At 52.5% G+C, this 26,403-nt stretch overlaps 1 protein-coding gene across 1 annotated transcript; it reads right to left on the reverse strand.

Annotated features, from left to right (window-relative positions):
* Positions 1-3,667: 3,667 nt before the first annotated feature.
* On the reverse strand, positions 3,668-4,600 carry LOC120747675 (olfactory receptor 14J1-like). The gene has a single exon (XM_040053695.1). It carries the CDS (start codon positions 4,598-4,600, stop codon positions 3,668-3,670), a length of 933 nt encoding a protein of 310 aa, XP_039909629.1.
* Positions 4,601-26,403: the final 21,803 nt, after the last annotated feature.

Consider the following 26,403-nt stretch of genomic DNA (forward strand, 5'->3'; position numbering starts at 1 on the left):
TCAAAGTGAATATACTATATAGAATACAATGCAGAGAGAACTCTCTCGTCCTGTGAAAGTTTCTTTTCCTTTTTATAGATTGGTATCAGCAGTGTCCAAATGATATTGACTCCCAGCACCTTCTAATGAAGTCTGAATAGATATGAAAATAAAGATCCTTCATGGCTGACAATCAGTCAGACTTTGTCCCTAACCCTCTCCCCACCATTTCCCCCATCCAACCCCTGGCACTCCTATGGATCAGGAACAGTGTGGGCAGCAGGAGCAGGGCAGTGATTGCTCCCCTGTGCTAGGCACTGCATGGGCAGCACCTCGAGTGCTGTGTCCAGTTCTGGGCACCCCTATTTAGGAAGGACATGGAAGTGCTGGAGTGTGTCCAGAGAAGGGCAACAAGGCTGATGAGGGGTCAGGAGCACAAGTCCTGTGAGGAGCGGCTGAGGGAGCTGGGGTTGTTTATCCTGGAGAAGAGGAGGCTCAGGGGAGACCTCATCACTCTCTACAACAACCCTGACAGGAGGGTGCAGTCAGATGGGGGTTGGGCTGTTGTCCCAGGAAACAGTGACAGGACAAGAGGACCTGGCCTTAAGCTGCACTAGGGGATATTTAGGCTGGACATTAGGAATTTTTCTTCACAGAAAGGGTGATTGGGCACTGGAATGGGCTGCCCAGGGAGGTGGGTGAGTCACTGTCACTGGAAGTGTTTAAGGAAAGACTGCATGTGGAATTAAGTGCCATGGTCTTGGGGACAAGGTGGTGTTGGGTCACAGGTTGGACTTGATGCTCTCCAAGGTCTTTTCCAGCCTGGTTGATTCTCTGATGATGGTGACACTGCAGGGCCCTGGGGAAGCAAGGGGCCATTGTGACACTGCAGGGCCTGGTGGCACTAAGAGGACCAGAGTGACACTGTGTACGACATGGCACCATAGAGCCAAGGGGCCACTGTGACACTGTGGGGCTAAATGCAAGCAAGGAGTCCATGGTGACAGTCTGGGTCCTGGTGGAACCACAGAGGCCACTGTGACACTGCACGGCCTTGTTGAACCAAGGGGCCATTGTGCCACTGCGGAACCAAGGAGACCCTGGTGAGACCCTGGGGCCCAATGGAATCAAGGGGCCAGTGTTCCATGGCAAGGACTCTTGGAACTGAGGGAACAATTGTGCCACTGGGGTGCCCCATGGAACCAAGGGTCCCTGGTGACACTGCAGGATATTGTGTAGCCAGGGCTCCATTGTGACACTGCAGGACCAAGGAATTCATTGTGGCCCTCTGAGGCCTGATGGAACCAAGAGGCCACTGTGACACTGCAGGGCCTTGTGGAACCATGCAGAGCATTGGGACAGAGCAGGACCTGGTGTCATGATGGGGCCATTGTGACACTGCAAGGCCCCATGGAACCAAAGGGCCAGGATTGCTCCTCAGGGACTCCTGGAATGAAGGAAACCTGTTTGACACCATGGTGCCCCTAGGGACCAAGCGGCCATTGTGACACTATGGAACCAAGAAGATCATTGCTGCACTGCCAGACCTCATGGAACCAAAGATCCATTGTGACACTGCAGGGCCTTGGGGGACCAAGGCAGCATTGTAATACTGCAGGGCCCAAAGATCCAAGAGACTTTGTTACAGCAAGGGGTCCTGTGGAATCAAAGGGACATTGTGACACTGGGAGGCCTAATGGAATAATGGAGACAATTATGACACCCTAGGCCCTCATGGAACCATGGTGACTCCAAGTTGGCTGGGAGTGCTGATCTGCTGGAGGATAGGAGGTCTCCGCACATGGCCCTGGACAGGCAGGATCCAGGAAGGTCCAGGGCTCATCCTGCAAGTGCTGCAAGGGTGGTTTCAGAGAATCACAGAATCAGCCAGGTTGGAAAAGACCTTGGACACCATCAAGTCCAACCTGTGCCCTGACACTGCCGTGTCTCCCTTGAGCCTCCTCTTCTCCAGGATAAAAAAAACGACAGGCTGGGGCCACAGTGGCTGGACAGCAGCCAGGCAGAAAGGGACCTGGGGGGACAGATGGACAGCAGGCTGTACAAGAGCCAACAGTGTGCCCACGTGGCCATGAAGGCCAATGGCACCTGGCCTGGATCAGGAATGCTGTGGCCAGCAAGACCAGGTGAGTGATTCTTCCCCTGTGCTCAGCACTGGTTGGGCAGCACGGTGAGTGCTGTGTCCAGTTCTGGGTGCCCCAATTTCAGAAGGACGTGGAGGAGCTGGAGCGTGTCCAGAAAAGAACAAGGCTGGTGAGGGGTCAGGAGCAAAAGTCCTGTGAGGAGCGGCTGAGGGAGCTGGGGTTGTTTATCCAGGAGAAGAGGAGGCTCAAGGGAGACAAGGTGGTGTCAGGGCAAAGGTTGGACTTGATGATGTCCAAGGTCTTTTCCAACCTTGCTGATTATGTGATTCTCTGAAACCACCCTTGCAGCAGTTGCAGGATGAGCCCTGGGCCTCCTCTCCAGAAGATCAAGCAGCCCAGGTCCCTCAGCTGCTCCTCACAGCCCCTAAGCCCATCCTGTCAGTCCTGCAGAGCCTCTGCAGCTCCTCCTCATTGCCAGAACAGGGAGCCCCACAGCCAGACACAGCAGCCCAGATGTGCCCCATGGCCTGTGGTGCCTCTGGCAAGGGAGCAGCACGAGGCAGTGCAGGAGCCTGCAGACAATTCCTGAAGCACTTGGAGGATGATCCCGCTCCCCAAGGGACGTTTCCATGGTGCTGGGAGCCAAGGAACTGAAATGGGGAGTGGGGCCAGAGAAGATCGGGCAACCAGGGATGGGCTGTTTGCAGGGGAGGGAAAAGGGGTGGGCAGTTGGAAGAAATTTATAGCAGGAAGGGTAAAGAAAGCCCAGGTTAAGGAAAGGAAATGCTGAGGGCAGTTTGGGGGTGGCTGCCAGGCAGCCCTGGCTCTGAGCAACAACGTCTGTAGTGGCACAGGAAACTCACAGCTCATGGGAACAAACTTTCTGGCTGACTTCAGAAGCCACAACAAACCGGAGTGGTTTCCCTGTTGTCCCCCAGCCCTTCCTGGCCCAAGGGGCTGACGATGGCATTTGTGCTCACTCAGGTTCATCTCCCCACACCAACACCATGGGGGTGCTCACTCTGCTCTGGGCAGTGCAAACAGGGGCTCCTGAGCCAGTGCTGCCGTGTCTGTGCCTGCAAGGATGCGGCACCTGTGTGAGCTGGGGGAGAGGCCAGGGCTGCAGAGGGGGGATGTTGTTGGCAGGTGCATGAGGACGCTCTGGGACGCTGCCCTGGGGTGTCCAGCGCAGTGGGGATGGATCAGCCCCTGCTCTGCTGCTCCTTCCCGTCTCCCCCAGGCACCTTGCAGAGCCCCAGCCATGCTGTTTGCCCCCAGCCTGCCCACGGCCACCCTGGGGCTGCTCACGGGGCTTTTCTCTGCTGAGCATTGGCCTGGGCGTGTTCTGGAGAGAGCCTGGGCAAGGAGCCTGGAAGCCAGTCAGGTTGCAGTGCAAGATGTAACCAAAAATATGTGTTCTATTACAATGACATTTCTTTGTGGACAATATGAAAAAAGAAAGGAAAGAAAAAACAAAAACCCACAACAAAACTAATGAGAAGTATCACAGAGGATTTTTATTACATTAAGTGTTTATATTATTATATTGAATTATATTAAGTGATTTACAGAAATTGGCCAGCAGTTTAATGATCCTGAAACCATCCAGTCATCAGTCTCCACACTGCACCCTTGAGCTCCTGGTTCCTCAGGCTGTAGATGAGGGGGTTCAGGGTTGGAGGCACCACTGAGTACAGTACTGACAGGGCCAGATCCAGGGATGGGGAGGAGATGGAGGGGGGCTTCAGGTAGGCAAACATGACAGTGCTGAGGAACAGGGAGACCACAGCCAGGTGAGGGAGGCAGGTGGAAAAGGCTTTGTGCCTTCCCTGCTCAGTGGGGATCCTCAGCACAGCCCTGAAGATCTGCACGTAGGAGAAAACAATAAACACAAAACACCCAAATAATAAGCAGGCACTAACTACAATGAGCCCAAGTTCCCTGAGGTAGGATTTGGAGCAGGAGAGTTGGAGGATGTGTGGGATTTCACAGAAGAACTGGCCCAGGGCATTGCCATGGCATAGGGGCAGGGAAAATGTATTGGCTGTGTGCAGCAGTGAATAGAGAAAGGCACTGGCCCAGGCAGCTGCTGCCGTGTGGGCACAAGCTCTGCTGCCCAGGAGGGTCCCGTAGTGCAGGGGTTTGCAGATGGACACGTAGCGGTCGTAGGACATGATGGTCAGCAGGAAATATTCTGATCCGATGAAGAACAGAAAGAAAAAGAGCTGAGCAGCACATCCTGTGTAGGAGATGGTCCTGGTGTCCCAGAGGGAACTGTGCATGGCTTTGGGGACAGTGGTGCAGATGGAGCCCAGGTCGGTGAGGGCCAGGTTGAGCAGGAAGAAGAACATGGGCGTGTGCAGGAGGTGGCCGCAGGCTGCGGCGCTGATGATGAGGCCGTTGTCCAGGAGGGCAGCCAGGGAGATGCCCAGGAAGAGGCAGAAGTGCAGGAGCTGCAGCTGCCGTGTGTCTGCCAGTGCCAGCAGGAGGAATTGGCTGATGGAGCTGCTATTGGACATTTGATGAGGCTGGACATGGAGTCCTGTTGAAAGAGGAGACTGACAAGTCAAGGCAGACTTTGCTGAGCAATACCTTAGCTCTTTTTCCCAGCTCTGTCCCCTGCTGCTCTGTGCCACCCAATTTTCCTTTTCTCAGAGCCCTTCCTTCATACCCATGCCTGGAGCTCTGCTGGGATCTGGCCCCGTTGCTGTGACGAGCAGGGGCTCTGCCCATGGACACTGAGGGATCAGCTCTGCTCTGCAGAGAGGGGTCATGAGCACAGGGACAGGGGCCAGTCCTGGGCTTGGACTTCATCAGCCCAAAGTGCTCCTGAGGCAGAGGAGCTTGGCAGCATCTCCTGTGCCAGGGCTAAGGAACGGTGATGGCCAAAGGCAGTTGGAGAGGGTTTCCTGCTGTGCCCAGGGAGATCAGAGAGAACTGTGCAAGGCAAGAGCATTGGCTGTAACTTAGTGCAGGCTGAGGGGAGCTGCTCTGTCACTCCATCTGTCCTCAGTTGCCCTTTCTGAGATCCAGGGCAGTCCCTGTGTTCCCCTGAAAATCAGCCTGACACAGCTGAGAGCAGAGGGAGCCACAGCAGTGCAAACTGTCTCAGTCTCTCTCAGAGTCTCAGCCCCGCTCCTGGCCAAGGACACTCCTGTCTCCCAGTGTCCCCTGGAGGCAGCTCACAGCTTGGATGGCATCCCCAGGACACACCCAGGGTCCTGTCCATGGCACTGCTGGAGGAGAGTCAGCTCATTCCCAGCCTCCAGCCTGCCCTGCCCAGGGCTCCCCTGGGCAGAGGGAGCTGGAACACCCCATTGCTGTGCTCAGCCTGCACAGGAGGAGCCCAAGGGCTGGGCCTGAGCCTGCAGCTGGAACTGCCATTCCCAGAGAGCCCATCAGCAATGCCAGGAGCAGCTGGGCAAGGCAAGGAGAGAGAGATCTGGGCTCTGAGGAAAAGCCCTTCCCTGCCCAGCCCTGCACAGCCCCTCCCAGGCAGCAGCAGTGCAGGACAGTGGCTCTCTGGCCCTGGTCAGCAGGAATGGACACATGGCAGGAGAGATGCCCTTAATCTCTGGAGCTGCTCTGCCAGCCCAGGAGGGGACTGAGGGCCCCGAGCCCATGGGCTGAGGGTTGTGCTGGCTGGGAGGGGACACAAGAGCTGTGCTGCTCAGAGCAGTGTGTGCCCTGCAGGGCAGGGCCGGCAGGTGCCACATGTCCCCTGCAGCAGGGCTTCCCTCAGCACTGCCTCCCTCCATCCCTGCCCATGGCTCTGCTGCTGGGGCTCTCCCAGCCCGAGCTGTTCCTGTGGCCCCGGGCTCCTTCCCTGCCAGTGCTGCCAGAGCCCAGCCCAGCCCCTGGGCCAGCTCTGCCCTGCAGCTGCTCGGGGCTGCAGGGATTAAAGAACAGCTCCCCCAGGCCTGGGCACCATGGAAAGGGGATGGTGCATGGATCTGGAGGCTGGGGAGCTGGAGGCACTTGCTGAGGATCCCAGGAAAACTCAGTGGGATGGTTTAAGAGCCTCAGCCCCTGCTCTGCCCTGCGCACCTGAGTTTCCATTGCCACCAAGGTGAGCCAGGGAAAAGTGGGAGCACAGATTCAGAAAAGCAGAGACTCAAGCAGGAAACCCCTGCCCTGAATGAGCTCATGAAAAGTCCCCTCAGGAATGACCTGGGCATGAGCTGGAGCTGTGAGCAGCTCTGGCCCACACAGCACCCTCTCCACAACTGCAGGACCTGCCCTGGCAGGAGTCATTCCTTGCACCCACAGCTCCTGTCCAGCATCCATGGGCAGCTCCTAGGCAGGCTGAGAGCTGTCCCTGGCAGGTGGCAGATCCCCTGGCCTGGCCAAGAGCCCTCAGGGCCGCAGGAGCTGCTCTGCAGGACAGCCCTGGGCACCCCTGGCTGCAGCCCCAGCTTCAGCCCCTGCAGCCATCCCTGGCAGCAGGAGCCATCCTGCCCTGTCCCTCTGATGGTGTCCAGGGCAGCCCTGCTCTGGAGCACATCCTCCCCCAAACCAGCAACAGCAGCAGAGCCATCCTTTCAGTCATCTCAGTCCTATCAGGGGTGAGCTTTAGGAGATCCCTGCAGCCAGGGACTGACTGTGTCAAGGCTGTGAAGATTTCTCCATGAAGAACCCCAGAATTGTCCTTCCAGCTGCTTTAAGCTTCTGTCTGCTTCACTGCTCTCAGGTACCTGCAGGCAGTGCCCTCAGCCCTGCTGGGCTGGTGTCGGGGGCTCCTTTTTAGGAGCTTAAATTCCCCGGCATTCCGGTGGTCTTAGAGTTCTGGCCCTCTGCAAAGCTCTGTGCCAAACGCAGGAAAAGACGGAGTCTTCAAGGCTACATGCTTCGTTTATTAATTCTTATCTTACAATTTTCTCAGTGTCCGAAAGATGTTTGCCGCGGCTCGGACATCTGGTGACTCCCCACGTCTCTGGGCTGTCCTTATCTTTTATACTAATTGCTACGTATTCTTTATTTACTATTTATTACCAATGTCTATCACTATTACTAGAAAGGTCATCTTTACTCTGACCCAATCCTCACTAACTACTTTGTGCCAACGTCACTGCAGAAATGGAGTGAGGGAACAAGAAGGAAGAAGAAAGAGACAACGCCCTAAATTCTCCATCTTGCCCCATTCACTTCAATGCCAAGAATCCCAAACTCACTGTTTTTTCACCCTGTGATATACTAAACTACTATTTTTACACTCTTGTGGCCTGCAATACTTCCTGCAGTGCAAGAAGCCTCTCCCATGGACTGAAATCAAATCCAGTGTCTCTCTGAGCTCTGGGCTCTGGGCTGGGGTCCCAGACCCCCCTGTCCAGGTCCCTGACCCTCCAGGGCAACCAAAGGAATGCCCTGGACTCCAACATCTCCCCCTCCTGTTTGAACCAAGAACACCTCCTTGGCCATTCTGTCCATGGTTTGCCGTATGCATGGAAACAAACACGGCAGAATCATGAGAAGGATTACAAGCCCTACTAAAATATATATAATTACCTTCAAAATTTCCTTCCACGATGGTGAAAGGTTAAACAAATTGAAAACTCCATCCATCCATGTCTCAGTTACCTCTCCAAGTTTGTTCACATTCTCCTGCAATTGCCTGATGTTCTCATGAATGGATTTGGAATGATCTGACAAATTCATGCAGCACATTCCCTCAAATTCCTCGCACCCATGCCCATGGGTCAGCAAAATATCATCAGTCGCTGCCCTGTTTTGGAGACTTGCTCGTCTTACACTATCAATGTATAACAACATGTCACTCAGTGCAAGAGAGATGGCTCGAGCATGTTTGCTCAGCCAACAACCCACGTGATCCAATTGTGCCAAGGCTGCTCCTGACGCTGCCTGTGGTGAAAAAATTGCAGCTGCAATTCTCTGAGCCTTGCTCCATGTGTGAACATCATCACCACAACTTGGATCATACATTTGAACTCGATCTTTTCCCTCTCTGTTTTAGTTTTCTCATCAGTGTCATGTTGGGTGTTAGCAATGAAAGCATTCCACTGCTGCATGGATCACCTGTGGCGTTTGCCAGGATTGTGGACCAAATTTTGTCCCCACAAATGAAAAGTTTCCCCTCAGCAACTGATCTGGAACATGATTGGATGTTTTTTCCAACATCTTAGTGTAATTACACCAAGATGATGAATTTCTGTAAAAATTGATGTTTGGAGTGACGTCTGTAGCTTTATTTTTTGTCACTCCGGAAAGGCCGAATTTCACACAGAATTGCATTTGGACTGACCCAAGAATTTCCAGTTCCTGGGGTTCAAAAGGAACCACAGGAAGGAACTTCATCCAAACATCCCATTGGTCCACTGGATTTACAATGGACTTTGAAATCTCTGGAGGGATGTTTTCAGGAATCGGTCATTTGCTCACTGGCAACTCCACCAAACATGTTGAAAAAGGTTTCCCCTGGCTTTGAGTGTGTCAGGCAGATGGTATCCAAACCTGATGCATTGCCTAGAGTTTCCCAAACATTCTCTTTTGTTTGAGCCGCGGGCAAAACTGCCGCATTGCTCAAGGCAACCAAGGAGAGAATGAGGCACAAGGATAGTTCTTTCATTTCCAATGCCTTCTTTTCCCTGGGAATCCCTAAAAATGCAACACCACCCAAGCCCCAAAGAAAATTCAAGTCCCAAAGTCTCTTTTGCACGTAGAACGAAGGGATGTCTGCTGTCTTGACACTGGCTTCCGTCTGCGTGCCCACTTCTCTTCCTCCAGTCTTGTGGTCCGTCTCTGCTTTCTGGACTCGGTACGATTTCACGTGCTTTGCTGCCAGTCCAACTGCTGTGAAAACACAAGCAAATCCCTTGCCCCAAGTTATTAATTTGAATGGCCTTTCAATTTGCCCTGTTTCTGGGTTTCTGGTCAGAACCGAAGGATTTTCCTTCAGTTTCGCTCTTGGATTGACTGCTCCCATGAATGCAGAAGACTGCACACGCTCACAATCTGGGCAAGCACTAATGATTTCCTTTGCCTGACATTTGGAAATGTGAAAACTTCCCATTAGTGCTTGAGCATTCTGATGAAAGAATGCATGACTCAATTTTGCCTGTTCAAAAATGTTTGGTAAAGTCTTTGAAATTGTCATGGTCAATTTGTCTGCATGTGCATCGCCTTCCACCAAAAATCCCAGGATGGATGAATGTGCCCTCATGTCAGAGACAAAGTATTTATGTTTTCTGTTTTGCAACAATGTCCTCATGCACAGCAAATATGAATACAAACTTTCACTGTCAACTTTTCTCAAAAGCGAATCTCCAAGTCTCCCGACCACACCAGCTACACAAGCTGAGTTTGTGATCAAACCAAAAGGTTGCTGAAACAGCTCAAAAGCTCTGACCACTCCTGTTAATTCCACTATTTGTGGTGACCCTTGTACTATTCTTATATCTGATTTCCACTCCCCTGTGATGCCATCCTTTGGCTTTTCCCTGAAACTTATTTTTGCCTTCAACAATCTGTGACTTGGGAAATGAATAGTACAAACACCAGAGTGATCTAACAATGCAATCTGCAAGTTATCTGATTTCTGCAATGCCCAATCAAAATATTCTTTTTTCAAAGGCAGGTAAATTGTTGTAGAATCTTTGCCTGCCATTGTTTGCAGCCTGGTCCTAGCTTTGATGATGATCTGAGCTATCATTTCCTGACTTGTGAGGATCATCCTCAGAGACCTGTAAGATAAAAAATTCCACTCTAAAATCAACAATGGGTCTTTTTGTGATGAATCCCACTGAAAAATCAACCCATACAACGGCATTTTTTCTCCCAACACTGCAAGAAAGAATGGCAATGATGTTACAAAACAATCCCCTTTCAAGAGATTCATCTGATCCCTGACAACTTCACAATCTAAACTCTCCCATCTCGGGTTTACATTCTGTGTACCATAATTCACTGGCATATCTATGCCTTTTGCACCCATTGAACATTTCTTTATGTCTGTCCATTCTGTTGGACTGAATTCTGGTTTGGCAGAAGCTTGTGCGGTGTCTGCCTCTGAAACTGTCTCCTTTGTTTGTGGCTTTGCTGCTGCTTCATCCTCTCCAGGATGTTTTGGAAGCTGCACGTCATTTGGTCCTGTTTCTTTTTCTTTCTCTTTCTCCCACTGAACAGGAACCAGAGTTTGCTGAGCATCCTCAAATTTTTCTGCAGCTTCTTTCCTTGGAAATACCTGTAAAATCTGAGATATTTTTGAATGTGCCCCCGTCCGTAACATCCCTGCAGCTGCCCCTGAGTCCCCATAAGCAGGAGATCCAGGGACATGGAAACTGCAAGTGGGCGGAGTCTGGCCCCGCGACGTCAGCCGCCTGGGGGTGGTACCTTCGAGGCTGTCCCCGCCTCGGCCACGCCCCGTCCCTGCCAGCTCCGTCTCCGCCCGTTCCGCCCCTGCCTGATCCGGCCCGGCGGTCTCCGGTGGGATATCCCGCCCCCTCTCACGCTCAGGACTCGTCCCGTCCCTTTCGTCATTTGAATCTGCCCCCCTCTGAACAGAATTGTGTCTTGGGCCTTTCCCTGCCCCCGCCACGCCTGCGTTTGAACATGCCGCATGGCTTTCTGGGATTTGTAGTTCTCGACTCTGTACTTCCGTGTTCGGCAGCCCTCTCCCGGCGCTTTGCGACGCGGATGTGTTTTGAGCTCTGTTTCCCCTAGCTTTTGTCATCTGCGTGCGCCAAGCCGCCTGCTCGGTTCTCGGGTCTCCCCCCGCTCTAGCTCCGTTGCTCGCTGTTTCACACCCCCCGCACTGCGCAAACTGACTTCTCCCGCGGTCCGCCTCTATCCCGCCCGACGCGTCCTCCGTCCGCGCTTCCCCGCGCCCCGACGCGCTCCGACGAGATGGGTTAGGACCGACTTTCTGTGCGCGCCGCTTCCCCGGCGCCTCGGCCGCCCCGCCTTCCCCACCCCGCGCTCTGTCCCTCCACGGAGAGGGAAAGGAACGGCGAAATGATGTCTCGCGGTGTTTTTGGGTGTGCAAAGGGACTCTGCGGCGGGTTTCTCCCCCCGCCCTCTCGGAAAGGATGTGGGGTTTGCCCTGAAACTGCCCGAAACAAAAGCATGTTCAATTTCCCCTGTTCTTTTGGGTGAATTAAAAGCTTCCCTTTTCCTGGAATTAATTTTAGGGTTTTTGACGAATTTTCTGACGAATCTTGAAATGCATGAGAGTTCCCCCCTCCTCCATACCCCGGAGGAGCTATTGACCTTGAAGATAGCATTCCTCTGTCTCCTGGCACTCCCTGCCCCACAGATAAAGCTCTGCTATCTTGCTTTTCGCTACTATTTTCTGTTATAACTTCTAATTTAATTCTCCCCGCTGCGGTTACAAACCTCGCAGCTATCCTGTCTTTTTTCTGTCTAGAAATCTTTTCTTGTGAAATGTTTGACCCCATGGTGTGTGTTCTAAATCTCACTGTCTCACCAAAGCCGAAAGGCTTGCTGCAGCTGTGTCCAGTCCGCCTCAGGGTGTCCTGATCACTGCCCGCAGATCTCAGGGTGACGGGTTCCAGGGCCCCTTTGGAAAACCGTCATCTGGGACGAATTGAAAACGAGCTGTTCTTCTTCTTCTTGGCCAGATAGGTGTTTCTTCTCCGGAGTTGTCTTCGTTTGGCTTTGATCTTCTGAGAGCTTTGATGTTGCTGCAGAGGTCTTATTTTTCTCGTTCAGGGATGCCAGATGTCGTGCATCCAGAGACGCCTGTGGCTGCCTGACCAGAGACGCCTGTGGCTTCTGTCCCATCTGGGGTGCCAGTTGTTTCTGTCCCATCTGAGGTGCCAGTTGTTTCTGTCTCATCTGAGGTGCCAGTTGTTTCTGTCTCATCTGGGGGACGGCAGTTGTTTCTGCCCATCCCAGGGACAGCAGTTGTTTCTGCCCATCCCAGGGACGGCAGTTGTCGGGGGCTCCTTTTTAGGAGCTTAAATTCCCCGGCATTCCGGTGGTCTTAGAGTTCTGGCCCTCTGCAAAGCTCTGTGCCAAACGCAGGAAAAGACGGAGTCTTCAAGGCTACATGCTTCGTTTATTAATTCTTATCTTACAATTTTCTCAGTGTCCGAAAGATGTTTGCCGCGGCTCGGACATCTGGTGACTCCCCACGTCTCTGGGCTGTCCTTATCTTTTATACTAATTGCTACGTATTCTTTATTTACTATTTATTACCAATGTCTATCACTATTACTAGAAAGGTCATCTTTACTCTGACCCAATCCTCACTAACTACTTTGTGCCAACGTCACTGCAGAAATGGAGTGAGGGAACAAGAAGGAAGAAGAAAGAGACAACGCCCTAAATTCTCCATCTTGCCCCATTCACTTCAATGCCAAGAATCCCAAACTCACTGTTTTTTCACCCTGTGATATACTAAACTACTATTTTTACACTCTTGTGGCCTGCAATACTTCCTGCAGTGCAAGAAGCCTCTCCCATGGACTGAAATCAAATCCAGTGTCTCTCTGAGCTCTGGGCTCTGGGCTGGGGTCCCAGACCCCCCTGTCCAGGTCCCTGACCCTCCAGGGCAACCAAAGGAATGCCCTGGACTCCAACAGGCTGGGAAAGGAGCTGCTCCTCAGAAGTGTCTTTTTCAAGTTCTTCTTGGTTGCCAGGAGCTTCCTCTGTGCCAGGAGCCCAGCCCAGCTCAGCAGCACAGACAGAGCACAAAGACTTTAATGACCCTCTTGGGGCTTTGGTGCTGTTTACATCAGACTCAGTCCCTCAGAGTGTGCTCAAAAACCTTCCCAAGAACTCACAGTCAGATTCAAATCCAAAGTTTCTTTAACTTTTAATGGGTCCCACTGAGGGACACAATTGATAGGAAAGTGTCCCCAGGTTCTAGTTAAGCAGAACACTGCAAGCACTATGGGCTGGTGAGGACACACAAGGAAAAGGTGTCTTTGGGTGATGAGCAAACCTGGATGTGTTTCAGGAATGCAAAGGGCCAAGGCCTGAGCCCCAGCCCCTGCCAAGGCAGATCCTGTCCCTCCCTCCTTGCTCAAGGCTCTTCCTGGGGCACTGGGATGTGGGGATGTGCAAGGGCACAAGGGCAGGAGCATGGGGCGGCCCCTGCCAGGCTGCTGAGCAGGGACAAGGAGGCAATGAGGCTCCAGAGCTGCAAGGGTCACTTGTCCCCTCCTGGCCTCAGGCCCAGGGCCAGCAGCCATGGCCAAAGTGCTGCAGGAGTTGGCTCTGTCAGGGCCTTTCAGCTGCTGCACATCCCTGTGCCCTCTCCAGCCCAGGCTGTCCTATGGTGTCCATGCCCTGTGCCTCTGTCCCTGCAGGCTGTCGTCATCCCCCGGCTGCCCCACCTCGCTGGCCCCTTCCTTTGCTGACAGCTCTGCATCCTGCCTGCCTCTGCCTGGGCACACAGAGCCTTGGGCTGCTCCAGGCTCCTTCTGGGGGATGTGTTGTACCACAGCCCTGCCCTGGGAGAGAAATTCTTTTCTCCTGGTGTCCAGTCTGGACTTCTCCAGCTGCCCTCTGCATAATTTTTTTCTTTCTCTTTCTCTCTTTTCTGCCATGTCAAAATGATCCCCCAACTCTGAAATCACCCTTCAAGTACTCCCAGAGCTCTGCTCCCCTGTCCTCTGTCTCCACTCCACTGAGCACAGAGCTCCTTTGTCCCTATACAGTGGTCAAGGGCTTGAGGCCATGGGCACCTGGAAAAGAAGGACGGTTCCTTTCTACAGGAAGGAAACCACAGAACCTCATTGTTTTGAAGGCAGATGAGAGGCACTCACCAGAGGCCAAGGCAAGCCAGACCTGTTTGTCCTTGCAGCCTTTTTTCTGAGAGCAACCCTTGGATATATGGGGACTTTGGAGATGGATTTCCATTTGAGCCATGAGTGGCTGTACCAGAATGACAATTCTCCTCCACAGGAAGGAAAGGGCAGAGCCCCAGTGTTTCAAAGGCTGATTAGAGGCAGCCCCAAGGAGGCTGAGGCCAATGCCAGCAAGATCTGTTTGTCCTGTCTGCTTCTGTCTGGTAGCAATCCTTGGTTAAAAGAGAATTTGGGAGGCCAAATTCCAGTTTTGTTCATGGGTTTCTGGACAGGAAGAACAGTTCTTTTCTATAGGAAGGAGCCCTGTGTTTCAAAGCCAGATGACAGCTGGCTCTCAAGAAGCCAAGGGAACCTGGACATTCCTGGCAGCTTTTTATCTGGAAGCTTTCTTTTGATATATGGAATTTCAGAGGTGAATTCACAATTTTGGCCATGCACACCTGGATTTGAAAGATCTTTTTTTCCGTGGCAAGAAAAGCAGGCCTCCGCAGTGTTTTGAAGGCAGGTGAGAGGTGGCCCCAAAGAGGCCAAGACCATCCAGAGCTGTCTGTTCTGGCAGGTTTCATCTGGGAACAATCCTTGGATATAATCAAATTTGGAGGTTGAATCCAAATTTTGGCCGTGGGCACCTGGAGGAGAAGGACAGTTCTTTCCCACAGGAAGGAAAGCACAGAACTCCAGGGTTTCAGGGGCAGATGAGAAATGACCCTCAACATGCCAAGGCCAGCTGGACCAGTCAGGCGGCCCCCAGGAGGCCAAGCCAGCCAGACCTGTTCCATGTTCCCTTGGATTCATGGTGCCCTGCAGCGTCAAAATTGCCCCTTGGTTCCATGAGACTGTGTGGTGTCAACAAGGTTTGCTTGTTTCCATGATGCTGCAAAATAACTCAATGGCCCCTTGATTCCACGAGGTTTTAGAGTGTCACAATTATTTCCATGACTCCGTAAGTTCCTGCATTGTCACAATGGTCCCTTGGTTCTATTGGGCTCCCCAGGATCACAATTGCCCCTTGGTTCCACAAGGCCTGTCTGTGTCACGCTGGCCCCTTGCTTCCATGGGGACCCATAATGTCACAATGACTCCTTGTTTCCATGAGACCTGGCAGTGTCACAGCGGTTGCCTTGGTTCTGTGGTGTCACAATGACCCTTTGGTTCCGTGGGGACTCACAGTGTCAGAATGGTCTCATTGCTTCCATGAGGCCCTGCAGGGTCACAGCTGCTCCTTGGTTACACAAGGCCCTGCAGAGCCCCCTGATTCACACGACCTCTGTCGGGGTTTGGACTCATGAGCTGAGATGAGGACTGGAAGAAAAACACTCTAAGGGCAAAATAGGTTCAAATTTAAAGGTATAAAGTAAATGTATTAGTAACAGAGTCAGAAAAGGATAATGAGAAGTAAAATAAGCCTTTTAAGTATCTTTTTTACCCCTCAGCCCCTCCCTCTTTCCCACCGATAGCACAAGGAGACAGGGAGTGGGGTTTTTGTAAGTTCATTGCCCAAGATCTTTCTATTTTCTCAGGGTGAGGAGTTTTTCTTCTGCTATGTCATGGGTCCCTTCCACAGGCAAAACAATCTTCCCAATGCTATTGTGGCATGGGGCATTTGTCCATGAGGTGCAGTCTTTTAAGGATAGGCTGCTCTAGTTTGGAAGCAAAGATCCTTTTTTCTGTCTCTGGGAGTGAGGGCCCTCTCTCTCTATTCAGGTCTCTCACTGGATCACAGCTTCCTCTGGCATCTACCCACGCCAGTGTAAGCACTTTTCCCATGGGCTGTGAGTGGATCTCTGCATCCTTCATGGACTTCAAGGATTACAGGGGGACAGTTTGATTCACTATGGTCCTCACCACGGCTTGCAGAGGAATTTCAGCTCCAACTCTTAGAGCACCTTCTCCCCCTCCTCTTCCACTGACCTTGGTGCCACTACATTGTTTTCTCTTACATGTCTTCACTTCCTCCTCTTCTCTAGCTAAAAGAATAATTGCTGCCTGTAGGTACCATTGCCAACAAGTTCCACTAATTCAAAGATTCTTGCAGCATCTTGTAGTTCCAAGATGTTGATTTTGTCTAATCTCTGCCCTGGGGAATGGCTCATCATGTTTCTGCTACCAGCCATGCAGCTGCTGTGGCACTGGTGTTATTTAATGTCTTTCTTCATGTGGGGCACTGAGTTGGAGAAGCCACCACCACTGCCCCTGCCCTTCTGCCCATGGCGTGGCTAGCTAGGGGCGGCCAGGCAGGCAAGGCTCGCTGCAGTGGGCAGCACTGACATGGCAGCGGCTGTGGTGGCACATTGCCGCGGGCCATGCCGGGATGTCCTGGCAGTGATGGCTCGCAACCCCTGGAAACAACCATGTGTGAGCTGTTTTGATTTTCTTCTTAAATATGTCATCACTAAGGTGTTACCAGCAACTCTAATTGCGCCAGCAGCTTGTCCATCTTCAGAGCAATCAGAGATTTGCTCTGCTGGACATGGTGGAAGCTTCCAGTAGATTCTCACAGAAGCCACCTCTGTGGCCTCACCTGCTACCAATAACCAGGCCATGTAAAACAATACAGCCTCAGAGTGTCATAATGGTCTCCAGAATTCCATGAGGCCCCTCAGTGTCACAATGGTCTCTTTTGGTTCCCCAGTGTCGCAATGGCACCCTGGATTCATAAAGCCCTGAAGTACAGAATGGTGCCTTGATTCCACTGGGCCCCTCACTGTTACATGAGTCCTTAGTTCCATGGAGCCCTGTAGTGTCACAATGGTCTCCTTGGTTCCATGAGGTCATGCAATCTGACAATGGACCCTTGGTTCCAGTGGGTCCTGAAGTGCCTAATGATCTCCATGGTTCCATGAGGGCCCACAATGTTTCCATGGACTTTTGGTTTCATGAGCTTTCATACTGCTGAAAAGAGTCTCCTTGGTTCCACAGTGTCACAATGGATGCTTGGTTCCATTAGACGCCTGGCCTCCCACAGTCCCTTAAAGACTTTCATGGCCCCTCATTGCCTCTCATAGTTCCTAAATTCTCATGGCCCCTCACAACCCTGCATGGCCCATTACAAACCCTTTATGGCCCCTCACATCCCCTCACACCCCTTCACATCCCCTCATGGCCCCTCACAGCCCCAGGCACGGGCTCCTCCCAAAGGAGAAGGGGTCGGGCCCTGCTTGTTCTCCTTTCATTTTGGTCCCTTCCCAGCCATGAGTAAAGAAAGGCTGAAATGGAGCCTTTCCCCAGCGTTTCCCTCGGGGTTCATTGCGGCTGAAGCTCTGTGCTGGCGCTGGCCCCAGCATGAACATCCCTGCAGCCCCCAGGCCTTTGCTGTCCCCCCGTGTCCATTCCCTGTCCCCGAGTCCCGCCCGGCTCCAGCAGCAGCAGGAGCCGCAGTGCAGCGGGCGCCGGCCCGGCCCAGCCGGGGCTCCCGGGCAGGAGCAGCAGCAGTGCCGGCCCCTTCCCACCTGCTCCTGCCTCGGCTTCCAAGGGCTTTTTCTAGCTGAATGCTGGAGTAGAGCAACAATCACCCACAAACAGCCCTGATTCCTCAGGGCCCGCCTGTGCTGCCCTGACCCAGCCTCCAGAGAAAGAAAGGGTCGGGTTCCAGCGCTGTTTTCAGCACTGTTTTACTCACCCTGAGGTGACAGCAGGAGGCTGCTGCTGCCTTTGCCTTGAGAATTGTAAATCATGGCTGTCCTTGCCCCTCTTTAGGCTGCCACTTGAATTTCATTTGTAAAACTGCTGTTGCCTTTTTTGATCAGTGCCACCCAGAGCATTTTCACAGAATTACACAGAATCACAGAATGTCTAGGTTGGATGAGACCTTCAAGATCACCGAGTCCAACCCATGCCCTAACACCTTAACTAGATCATGGCATCAAGTGCCACATGCCCTCCTCTGGACACGCTCAAGCATCTCAACGTCCTTCCTAAACTGAGGGGCCCAGAACTGGACACAGCACTCCAGGTGTGGCCTCACCAGTGCCGAGTACAGGGGAAGAATGACCTCCCTGCTCCTGCTGGCCACACCATTCCTGATCCAGGCCGGGATGTCATTGGCCCTCTTGGCCACCTTGGCACACTGCTGGCTCATGTACAGCTGGCTGCTGACCAGTACCCCCAGGTCTTTTTCTGTCTGGGCACTGTCCAGCCACACCATCCCCAGCCTAAAAGGCTGCAGAGGGTTATTGTGGCCCAAGTGCAGGACTCGGCACTTGGACTTATTAAACTTCATCTTGTTAGACTCTGCCCACCCATGCAACTGTTCCAGACCTCTCTGTAGAGCCATCCTATCTTCCAACAGATAAACACACGCTCCCAGCTTAGTGTCATCTGCAAATTTACTAAGAAAAGATTCAATACCCTCATCCATATCATCAATAAAAATATTGAACAGAACTGGCCCCAGCACACACCCCTGAGGGACACCACTGGTGCCTGGCCGCCAGCTGGATGCAGCACTGTTCACCACCACTCTCTGGGCCTGGCCATCCAGCCAGTTCCTAACCCAGCACAGAGTGCTCCTGTCCAAGCCAAGGGCTGCCAGCTTATCCAGGAGTGTGCTGTGGGAGACAGTGTCAAAGGCCTTGCTGAAATCCAAATGGACAACATCCACAGCCCTTCCTGCATCCACCAGGCAGGTCACCTGCTCATAAAAGGTGATCAGGTTGATCAAACATGACCTACCTCTCCTAAACCTGTGCTGGCTGGGTCTGATACCCTGGCCATCCTGTAAATTCTGTGTGATGACACTCAGTATAAACTGTTCCATTATCTTGCCAGGTACTGAGGTCAGGCTGACTGGTCTGTAATTACCAGGATCCTCCCTCCCACCCTTTTTGTGAATGGGTGTCACATTGGCCAGCTTCCAGTCATCTGGAACCTCACCAGTGAGCCAGGACTGATGGTAGATGATGGAGAGTGGCTTCACAAGCTCATCTGCCAGCTCTCTCATCACCCTGGGATGGATCCTGTCTGTCCCATAGATTTATGGGTATCCAGGCATTTCAGAAGTTCTCTGACTGCCACCTCTTGGATAATGAGGGAACCATTCTGCTCCCTGACACCATCTACCAGCCCAGGAGGGCAGTTGTCTTGAAGTCAAGTCGTCTCCTCACTAAAAAATGAGGCAAATTAGTCATTAAGCACTTCTGCCTTCTCCTCATCTGCAGTTACAAAGTTCCCTGCCTTGTCCAGTAAAGAACAAAGGTTGGTCTTACCCTTCCTTTTAGCATTAATATATTTGTAAAAACATTAGAAGTTGCCATTCTAAGTTCGAACTGAGCTTTGGCCTCCCTAATTTTTTTCCTACATGCTTTAGCAGCTCCCTTAAACACTTCCTGAGAGACCTGACCCCCTTTGGTTGGAAGGTTGATGCAGAGGTCACCTTTGGCTCAGGGCCTGCTGTTCAGGCCTCACTCAGGCCTCTTGTCCACGCCTGGGATGAGCAGGGACATCTTTCACCAGATCAGGTTGTTCAGAGCCCTGTCCCAGCTGGACTGGAATGTTTCCAGGGATGGGGCATTGACCTCCTGCAGCCCCCCACATCCCCCCTGGCCATGGAACCTGGCTGCAGAAATGGGTCCTTGGGGTGCTTTCCAAGGAAACTTGAACGGATGAGGGTTCCAAAGCCAGCAGTGGGGTCAGTGCAGTGTCCATGGCCACAGCCCCTTGTAATGGCCCAGGGCAGGTTGGGATGATGACCCACCCTCACTCCTGGCCTAGGGCAGGGCTGCAGTGCTCTTGGTGGCACCTTGGACTTGGCACACACCTGAGGAGGGTTTCTGTTTTCACTGGGGAAACTCAGGAGTTCTAGATTGCTTCAAAAATAAAAGAAGAAAATCCTTCTTTGGCTAAATGCAGCCTGGTCTCCAAGGAAAGCAGGTCCCAGGTGAGTGAGAAGAGATAGGATGTGGTTTGGGAATGTGGAGCAAGGTTGTCCACACCGGGTCAGACCTCAAGGCACAGCTTCTCTGAGCAGGCCAGACCTCCTTGGGAGACCCTGGCTCAGTATCAACCACAGATTGCTGCAATCACCTCTTGTGTAATGAGAACAGTATTGAAATACACACTTGAAAACAGGAATACATATTTCGTAGAAGCTCTTTGAAATATTTCTCCATAACTGCAGCAGGAAAACTTCCTCATGAATGGCAGTAGACCGGAGGGAACTTAAGGCACAGCCATGGTTTGTCAGGACTTACTTGATCCTGATGAGCCCTGTGGTGGATTTGGTGCTGAGCCCTGGAACCTCAGGGCCTGAGAGGAGGTTGCACAAACCTTTCCAGGAGTGGAAGTCAGAAGAAAAACCCAAAGTGTCTCGATGCCTCAATGGGTCCCACAGAGGTCCATCCCCAACACAGGCTCTTCATGGAGTCCATGAAGGATAGAAATGGAGGCCAGGACTGTATAAAAACCTCTCAGAGACTCAGTGAGGGAAGGAAAATTCAAAGTACCTTAAACACCTTGAGTATCTCAAAGCATTAATGAACCTCACTGAGTGTCAATGCAAAGCCTCTCAAGGGACTCTTTAGAGCAGATAATTGGGGCCATGATTGCACAGACCTCTCAGACTCAGTGTCAAAAAGAAGTTCCTTAATAAATCTTGAGCATCCTGAAGTATTAATGAGCCCCACTGATTATTTCTACTGACTAAGACTCCCTAGGGACTAATTAAGGCAGATAACTAAGGCCATGATTACCCAATTTTTCTCATAGAGACAATTTTAAAAGGGAAACACCAAGTACCTTAAAACAACTCAAGTACCTTGAAGCATTAATGAGCCCCACTGAGTGTTGTTCCTGACAAAGCCTCTCAAGGGACTAATTAAAGCAGATAATTGGAGGCCATGATTGCACAAACCTCTCAAAGACTCGCAGGAAAAAAGCAAACCCCAAAGTCCTCTGAAAAACCTGCAGTCCCTGGCAGCATTCAGGAGCCCCCCAGGGCCATTGCTGACCAAGGCTCCCCAGGGACTCCTTCCAGCACATCCTTGAGGCCACTGGGATGTGAGGGGGATGCTGAGGGCAGCACAAGGGGCTGACAGTGCCCAGCCTTGCTGGGCCCAGGGCCTCAGGACAAGGTGTCTCCTCACAGCCCTTGGTGGCACAGAGGCTGCTGTGCCCCAGGACACCAGGACTTGGCTTCTCCTGGGCACAGCCTTGCCAGGGCCCTTGGCCATGTCCAGCACAGCTTGTCCTGCACTGTCCCAAAGCTGCTGCACACTCCCATCTCGCTGCCCCCCTGGCTCTGCCCTGACATGGCCAGCCCTGCCTTGACCTCTGCCCAGGGCATGTCTGACACCCCCCATCCAATGGGCTGGGGGTGGGAAAGTGTTCCTGAGGGCACAGGGAGGGGACAGCTGGGCTGGACTGACCCAAGGGAGCTCCCATTCCTTGTGATGTCATGGTCAGCAATAAACTGAGGGAAAAGAAGGGCGATGGGGGTGGTGGTGAGGGCTGTGGATGTCTTTTATTATTGAGACATTTCTCATACCAAGCACAAAGGACATGTACTCCATCCTTTCCTGCCAGGAGCTGGCTGGACATTGTCTGCTGATGGAAAGCGGAGAATTGATCTCAGTTGTTATTTCTGTCCTTACACATGTGGCCTTTGCTTTTTGAGGCCCTTGCTGAGGAGGATGGTCACAGCACGGACATGCAGCAGGACAGTGACCAAACTGCCCGAGCACTCCGGCCTTGCACCCACAGAAGGGCTGGGAAGGGGAGTGTGGAGCTGGGAAGAGCAGATGTGGAAAGAGCCAGGGCCATTGTCCCTGTCTGTGCTGGGCTCTGCTGGGAGCCTCTTTCCTTCACATCTGCAAAAGATCATTATTTTATTCAGATGTATAGGGAACAAAGCTTTTGAAAGTCATTGAGATACTGAATAATGGCAGATACTCATGTAGAAATGCTGTGAGTAGTGATATTTGTTTGTGGAAAACATAACAGTAGGAATGTATTTAAAAAAATGCAGAAATGGAAAAAAAGGACACCAAGACTGAGATTGAAATAAGTTATATTCAGAAGGTTCTGCAGAAGAAAAGAGGCAGGTTGCTGCTTTTGAAATCCAGCCAGCAGTTTCCTCATGGGCTCCATGAGTTCCTTATTCCTCAGGCTGGAGATGAGGGGGTTCAGGGCTGGAGGCACCAGCGAGTACAGAACTGACAGGGACAGATTCAGGGATGGGGAGGAGATGGAGTGAGGCTTCAGGTGGGCAAATAAACCACTGCTGACAAACAAGGACACCACAGCCAGGCAAGGGAGGCACGTGGAAAAGGCTTTGTGTCCTAGGAGGCCCCACTTTGCCCAAGTAGAACCTTGCATCCATGAGATTCCCTGTTGTCACAATGCTCTGCTGAGTTCCATGGGGCTGTGCTGTGTCACAGTGGACACTGAGCTCCACGTGCCCTGGCACTATCCAAGTGGCACCTGGCTTCCATGTGGCCCTGCTGTGTTGGCAGTTGACACTTGGTTCCCCAAGATGTCCTTGTGTCATAGAGCTCTCCTGGTTCCATGAGGCCCGGCTGTGTTGATGCCTTCAAGAACCCAGAAATAAAGTAACAGCCTTGGAGATAATATTATAGAGGAGGTAATAGAAAGGCTGATCTTTATTGGAGGCCGCCAAGGGGCAGATATGGAAAATGTCCACAAAACGCCCAGCCCCCCAAAGGGTGAATACAGTTTTGTAAATTTAGCGGATTAGCATATTTGACAAAAATCACCAGTTAGGAGCACAGGTGGTGAGGCATGACAAAGTTTCTTGCAAGAGTCACTCTGTCCCTGACTGGACACTTCAGGCACACCAAGGAAGGAAAGCAACAACACAACCAAACAAAATCCAGGCAATCAAACCAGAAAGGAACCAAGGACTGTCCCGGTGTGTTTGTGACAAGAGGACAGTGAGGGCAAGGATAAAAGGAACACGGCCTAAAAGCGTCACAGAGCTCCAACTTAACAGGACTTGACTTATACCCTAACCTGAACTTACACCTTCAACTTCACAATTTAGCAAAGGAACAGCACTTGACAGTATTTATCTGAACTTAGAAACTATGACTAAACCATTTACAGAGGAATAGTATTTAACTTAGTTTTTAACTTCTATTAAACCTGGCATTATGGTAAGGCGCTTCACAAAGCACTGACTCAGAAAACTCTAAACCATGCAACTTCAAGTTACCCAGATTTTGAGAGGAGGAAGTCAGGAGAAGAAAGAGAGAGAGATGCACAAGTCAGGGCCTTGGATTCAGAGCCATCTCAGCTGCTGTGATCTCCAGGACTGTGGGACGTGTCAGTGTCACAGCCGTGTCACAGCCTCACCTGCTCTGACCCCTCTCACACGTGGGGTTTTCGGGGTGCCAGGGGCTTGGCAGCCACTTTGGGGCTGGACCAGAGGCTGCAGCGGCTGGGGCAGTGACCATCCCAAAACCACCTCAGAAACCAGGGATGCACCAAAATCCCTTCAAGAACATAGAATACCCAAAAACTCACTAAAGAATGGGTTCCCCCTCCCTTCATCATCCCAAACCTTTGGCTGTCTCATTCCAGACTTTACCACACCCTCCTAATCCCCACCCAAACCCATCTCACAGCTTCTGGACATCAAGACCCCCTTCCCAAGCCATATTTCTCCCATCCCACCCCTCCCAATCCCCATTCCACCCATCCTGCCCCACCCAATGCTCACCTCACCCCTCCCGATTTACAACCCACTTTGCCCAACCCCCTTCCAATCCCATTCCACACTGAGGGGCTGAGGAATTGAGTAATATTGGGGTGGGATTAAGTAGTTTTCAGTGGCATGGAGTGTTTTTGAGGTGACAGATCAAACCCTCTTGTCTCTTTGAGCGTTAAGAAATGGAGACAACCACACCAAATACCCCCAAATCCTCCCAAATATCACCCGGAATCCCAGATTCTCTTGAAACACAAGTAAAAAGTGAGGCTTCAGATGTTTTTGATGAATTTATTGATTTTCAGTCCAATTTTGCTGATTTTAAAGGGATGAAGATGAATCAAAAGAATATTAGGGACCACCAAACTAAAGGATCACCAGCCCAGTGTCTTCCCAATGTGGGTTCCCTGATAGGAGATGGAGTTGGAGCAGTGCAGGAAGCTCTTCCCACAGTTGGGGCACTCACAGGGATTCCCTTACCGGTGCCTCTGTTGGTGTTGGGACAAGGTAGAGCTGTCTGAGAAGCTCTTCCCACACTGGGGACACACACAGGGCCTCCCCCTGGTGTGGATGCGCCGGTGGGTGATGAGGTTGGAGTTGCGCTTGAAGCCCTTCCTGCAGTCGGGGCAGCGGAAGGGCCTCTCCTCTGTGTGAATCCGCTGGTGGCGTAGGAGAGTGGAGCTGGTCTGAAACCTCTTCCCACACTCGGGACACTCGTAGGGCCTCTCCCCAGTGTGGATCATTTGGTGGATGATCAACAGGGACCTCTTGTTGAAGCCCTTCCCACATTCCCCACACTTGTATGGCCTTTCCTCAGCGTGGAGGTTCCGGTGCTGGATCAAGTTGGAGCTGTGGCTGAAGCTCTTCCCACATTGCTCACACTCATAGGGCCGTTCCCTGGTGTGGATCCTCTGATGGCAGGTCAGGCTGGATCGGTGGCTGAAGCTCATCCCACATTGCCCACACTCATAGGGCCTCTCCCCAGTGTGGATGCGCCGGTGCCTGATGAGGGTGGAGTTGTGCTTGAAGCCCTTCCTGCAGTCGGGGCAGCGGAAGGGCCTCTCCTCTCTGTGAATCCGCTGATGTACAAGGAGATGGGAGCTGCTCCGAAAGCTCTTCCCACACTCCCCACACTCGTAGGGCTTCTCCCCAGTGTGGATCCTCTGGTGTCTGATCAGTTTGGACTTCTGGTTGAAGCTCTTCCCACACTCCAAGCACTTGTGGAGCTTCTCCCCATGTTGAAGCTGATCATGGACCACCAGCTTAGAGCACTGGCTCAATCTCTGTCCACCTTCCTGGCACAGGGTGGGTCTTTCCTCCTCAGAGCACGCTGGGATGGGTTTGGAGCCCCTACTCCTGCAGGATCTCCGGCATTTTTTCTCCCCATTTGATTCCTGTGCCATGGAGCCACTCAAAATGGCCTCTTCCACAAGGTTCTGCTGTGGGGATTCGTCCTCCCTGGTCTCCATCCTCAGCTCCTTGTCTGGGGGAGGAAGGACAAGGACAGGATGGGATTTGCCTCCGTGCCAGAGGGAAGGGGAAGGAGATCCCCCAATGCATCCACAGCAGGACAGCGTCGGCAGTGGGGCTGTCCTGCAGCTGGGGGCCGTGCTGGGCTGGGAGATGGAGCAGGAGAGAAGGGGAAAGGGGCACTGACTTCCTCCTCACCTGCCTGGCTGTTCCTGGGCATCTTCCCTTCCTCGCAGCCTTCTCTGCAATCCAGCCAAGGTTTAGGAATGAGAAATGTTTAGGAATGAGAAATTCTGGTATGGGCACAAGGCTTTAGGGGGTTCCTCCTGCCTAAGTCCATCTCTAAAAGTCAGCAGCCATCTGGGGTCCATAAAAACCTCAGAACAAAATGACTCAGAGCTGAGAATGCTTCCCAGGAATTCTCTGTCTCTATTCTTCCCCCTTTGGTCTTCAGGGGTTCCCCCATGTCCCAGCTGCTGGGGGTCACACTCGTACTGGGGGTCCTGCATCTATTTGGTCCCGGCCCTCCCCAGGCTGCTGGGAGTCCCAGGAATACAAAGTTTCTCCCTTTTCCACCTCCCCACTCAGGGATGCTGGGGTTTGGGGGTCCCTTGGGTCTCTTCTCCCCTCATTCTCTGCTTCGGGGTGCAGGGGCTCCAAGGAGTCCCCCCCTGCCCCTCTCCAGGCTGGTGAGGGTCCCGCCAATCGCGGCACTCCCCCCTCTCTGGGCTCCCCACTTTGGGCTCCTGGGGGACACAGGGCTCTGCTCCTCCAGCCTTGCTGGGGACCCTGGCTGGGGACTTCCAGCCCTTGGGGCTCCTCTCGGCAGATTTGGGCTGGGGGGAACGCAGACAGGGCTGGGGGATCCCAGGAGTGGCATCACTGGCAGTGACTGGGCTGTACTGAGCTAACTGGAGCCTTACTGGGGCAACTGGAACTGACTGGGAATGGCTGTGAGCATGCTGAGGGCAACTGGGATATTCTGGGGAGTGTCTCAGACCATAATGGGGGGAACTGGAACCACACTGGGAACAGCTGGGACCATGAGGGGGACAACTGGAAATCTTCTAGGGACAACAGGGATCATACTGGGAGGAACTGGGAACAACTGGAATTATTCTGGCAGCAACCGGGATCATGCTGGGATTACAGTGGAAGAAGCTGGGACCATGCTGGGTGAGACTGGGAACACACTGAGGATGACTGGTCTCAGACTGGGATTGATTGGGTGTGGTTGTGAGCAACTGGAACCACACTGAAAGCAACTAGAAGGAACAGGTGGTGACTGGGAGCGTGCTGGGGGTGACTGAGATATAGTGGGAGAGACTGGGAGTCACTGGGAACAGGTGGGACCACAGTGGCAGCAACTGGGAGTGAGTGGGACCATGCTGAGAGGGACTGG

This window comes from Hirundo rustica, unplaced genomic scaffold (genome assembly GCF_015227805.2).
Source record: "Hirundo rustica isolate bHirRus1 unplaced genomic scaffold, bHirRus1.pri.v3 scaffold_152_arrow_ctg1, whole genome shotgun sequence".
Lineage (NCBI taxonomy): Eukaryota > Metazoa > Chordata > Aves > Passeriformes > Hirundinidae > Hirundo > Hirundo rustica.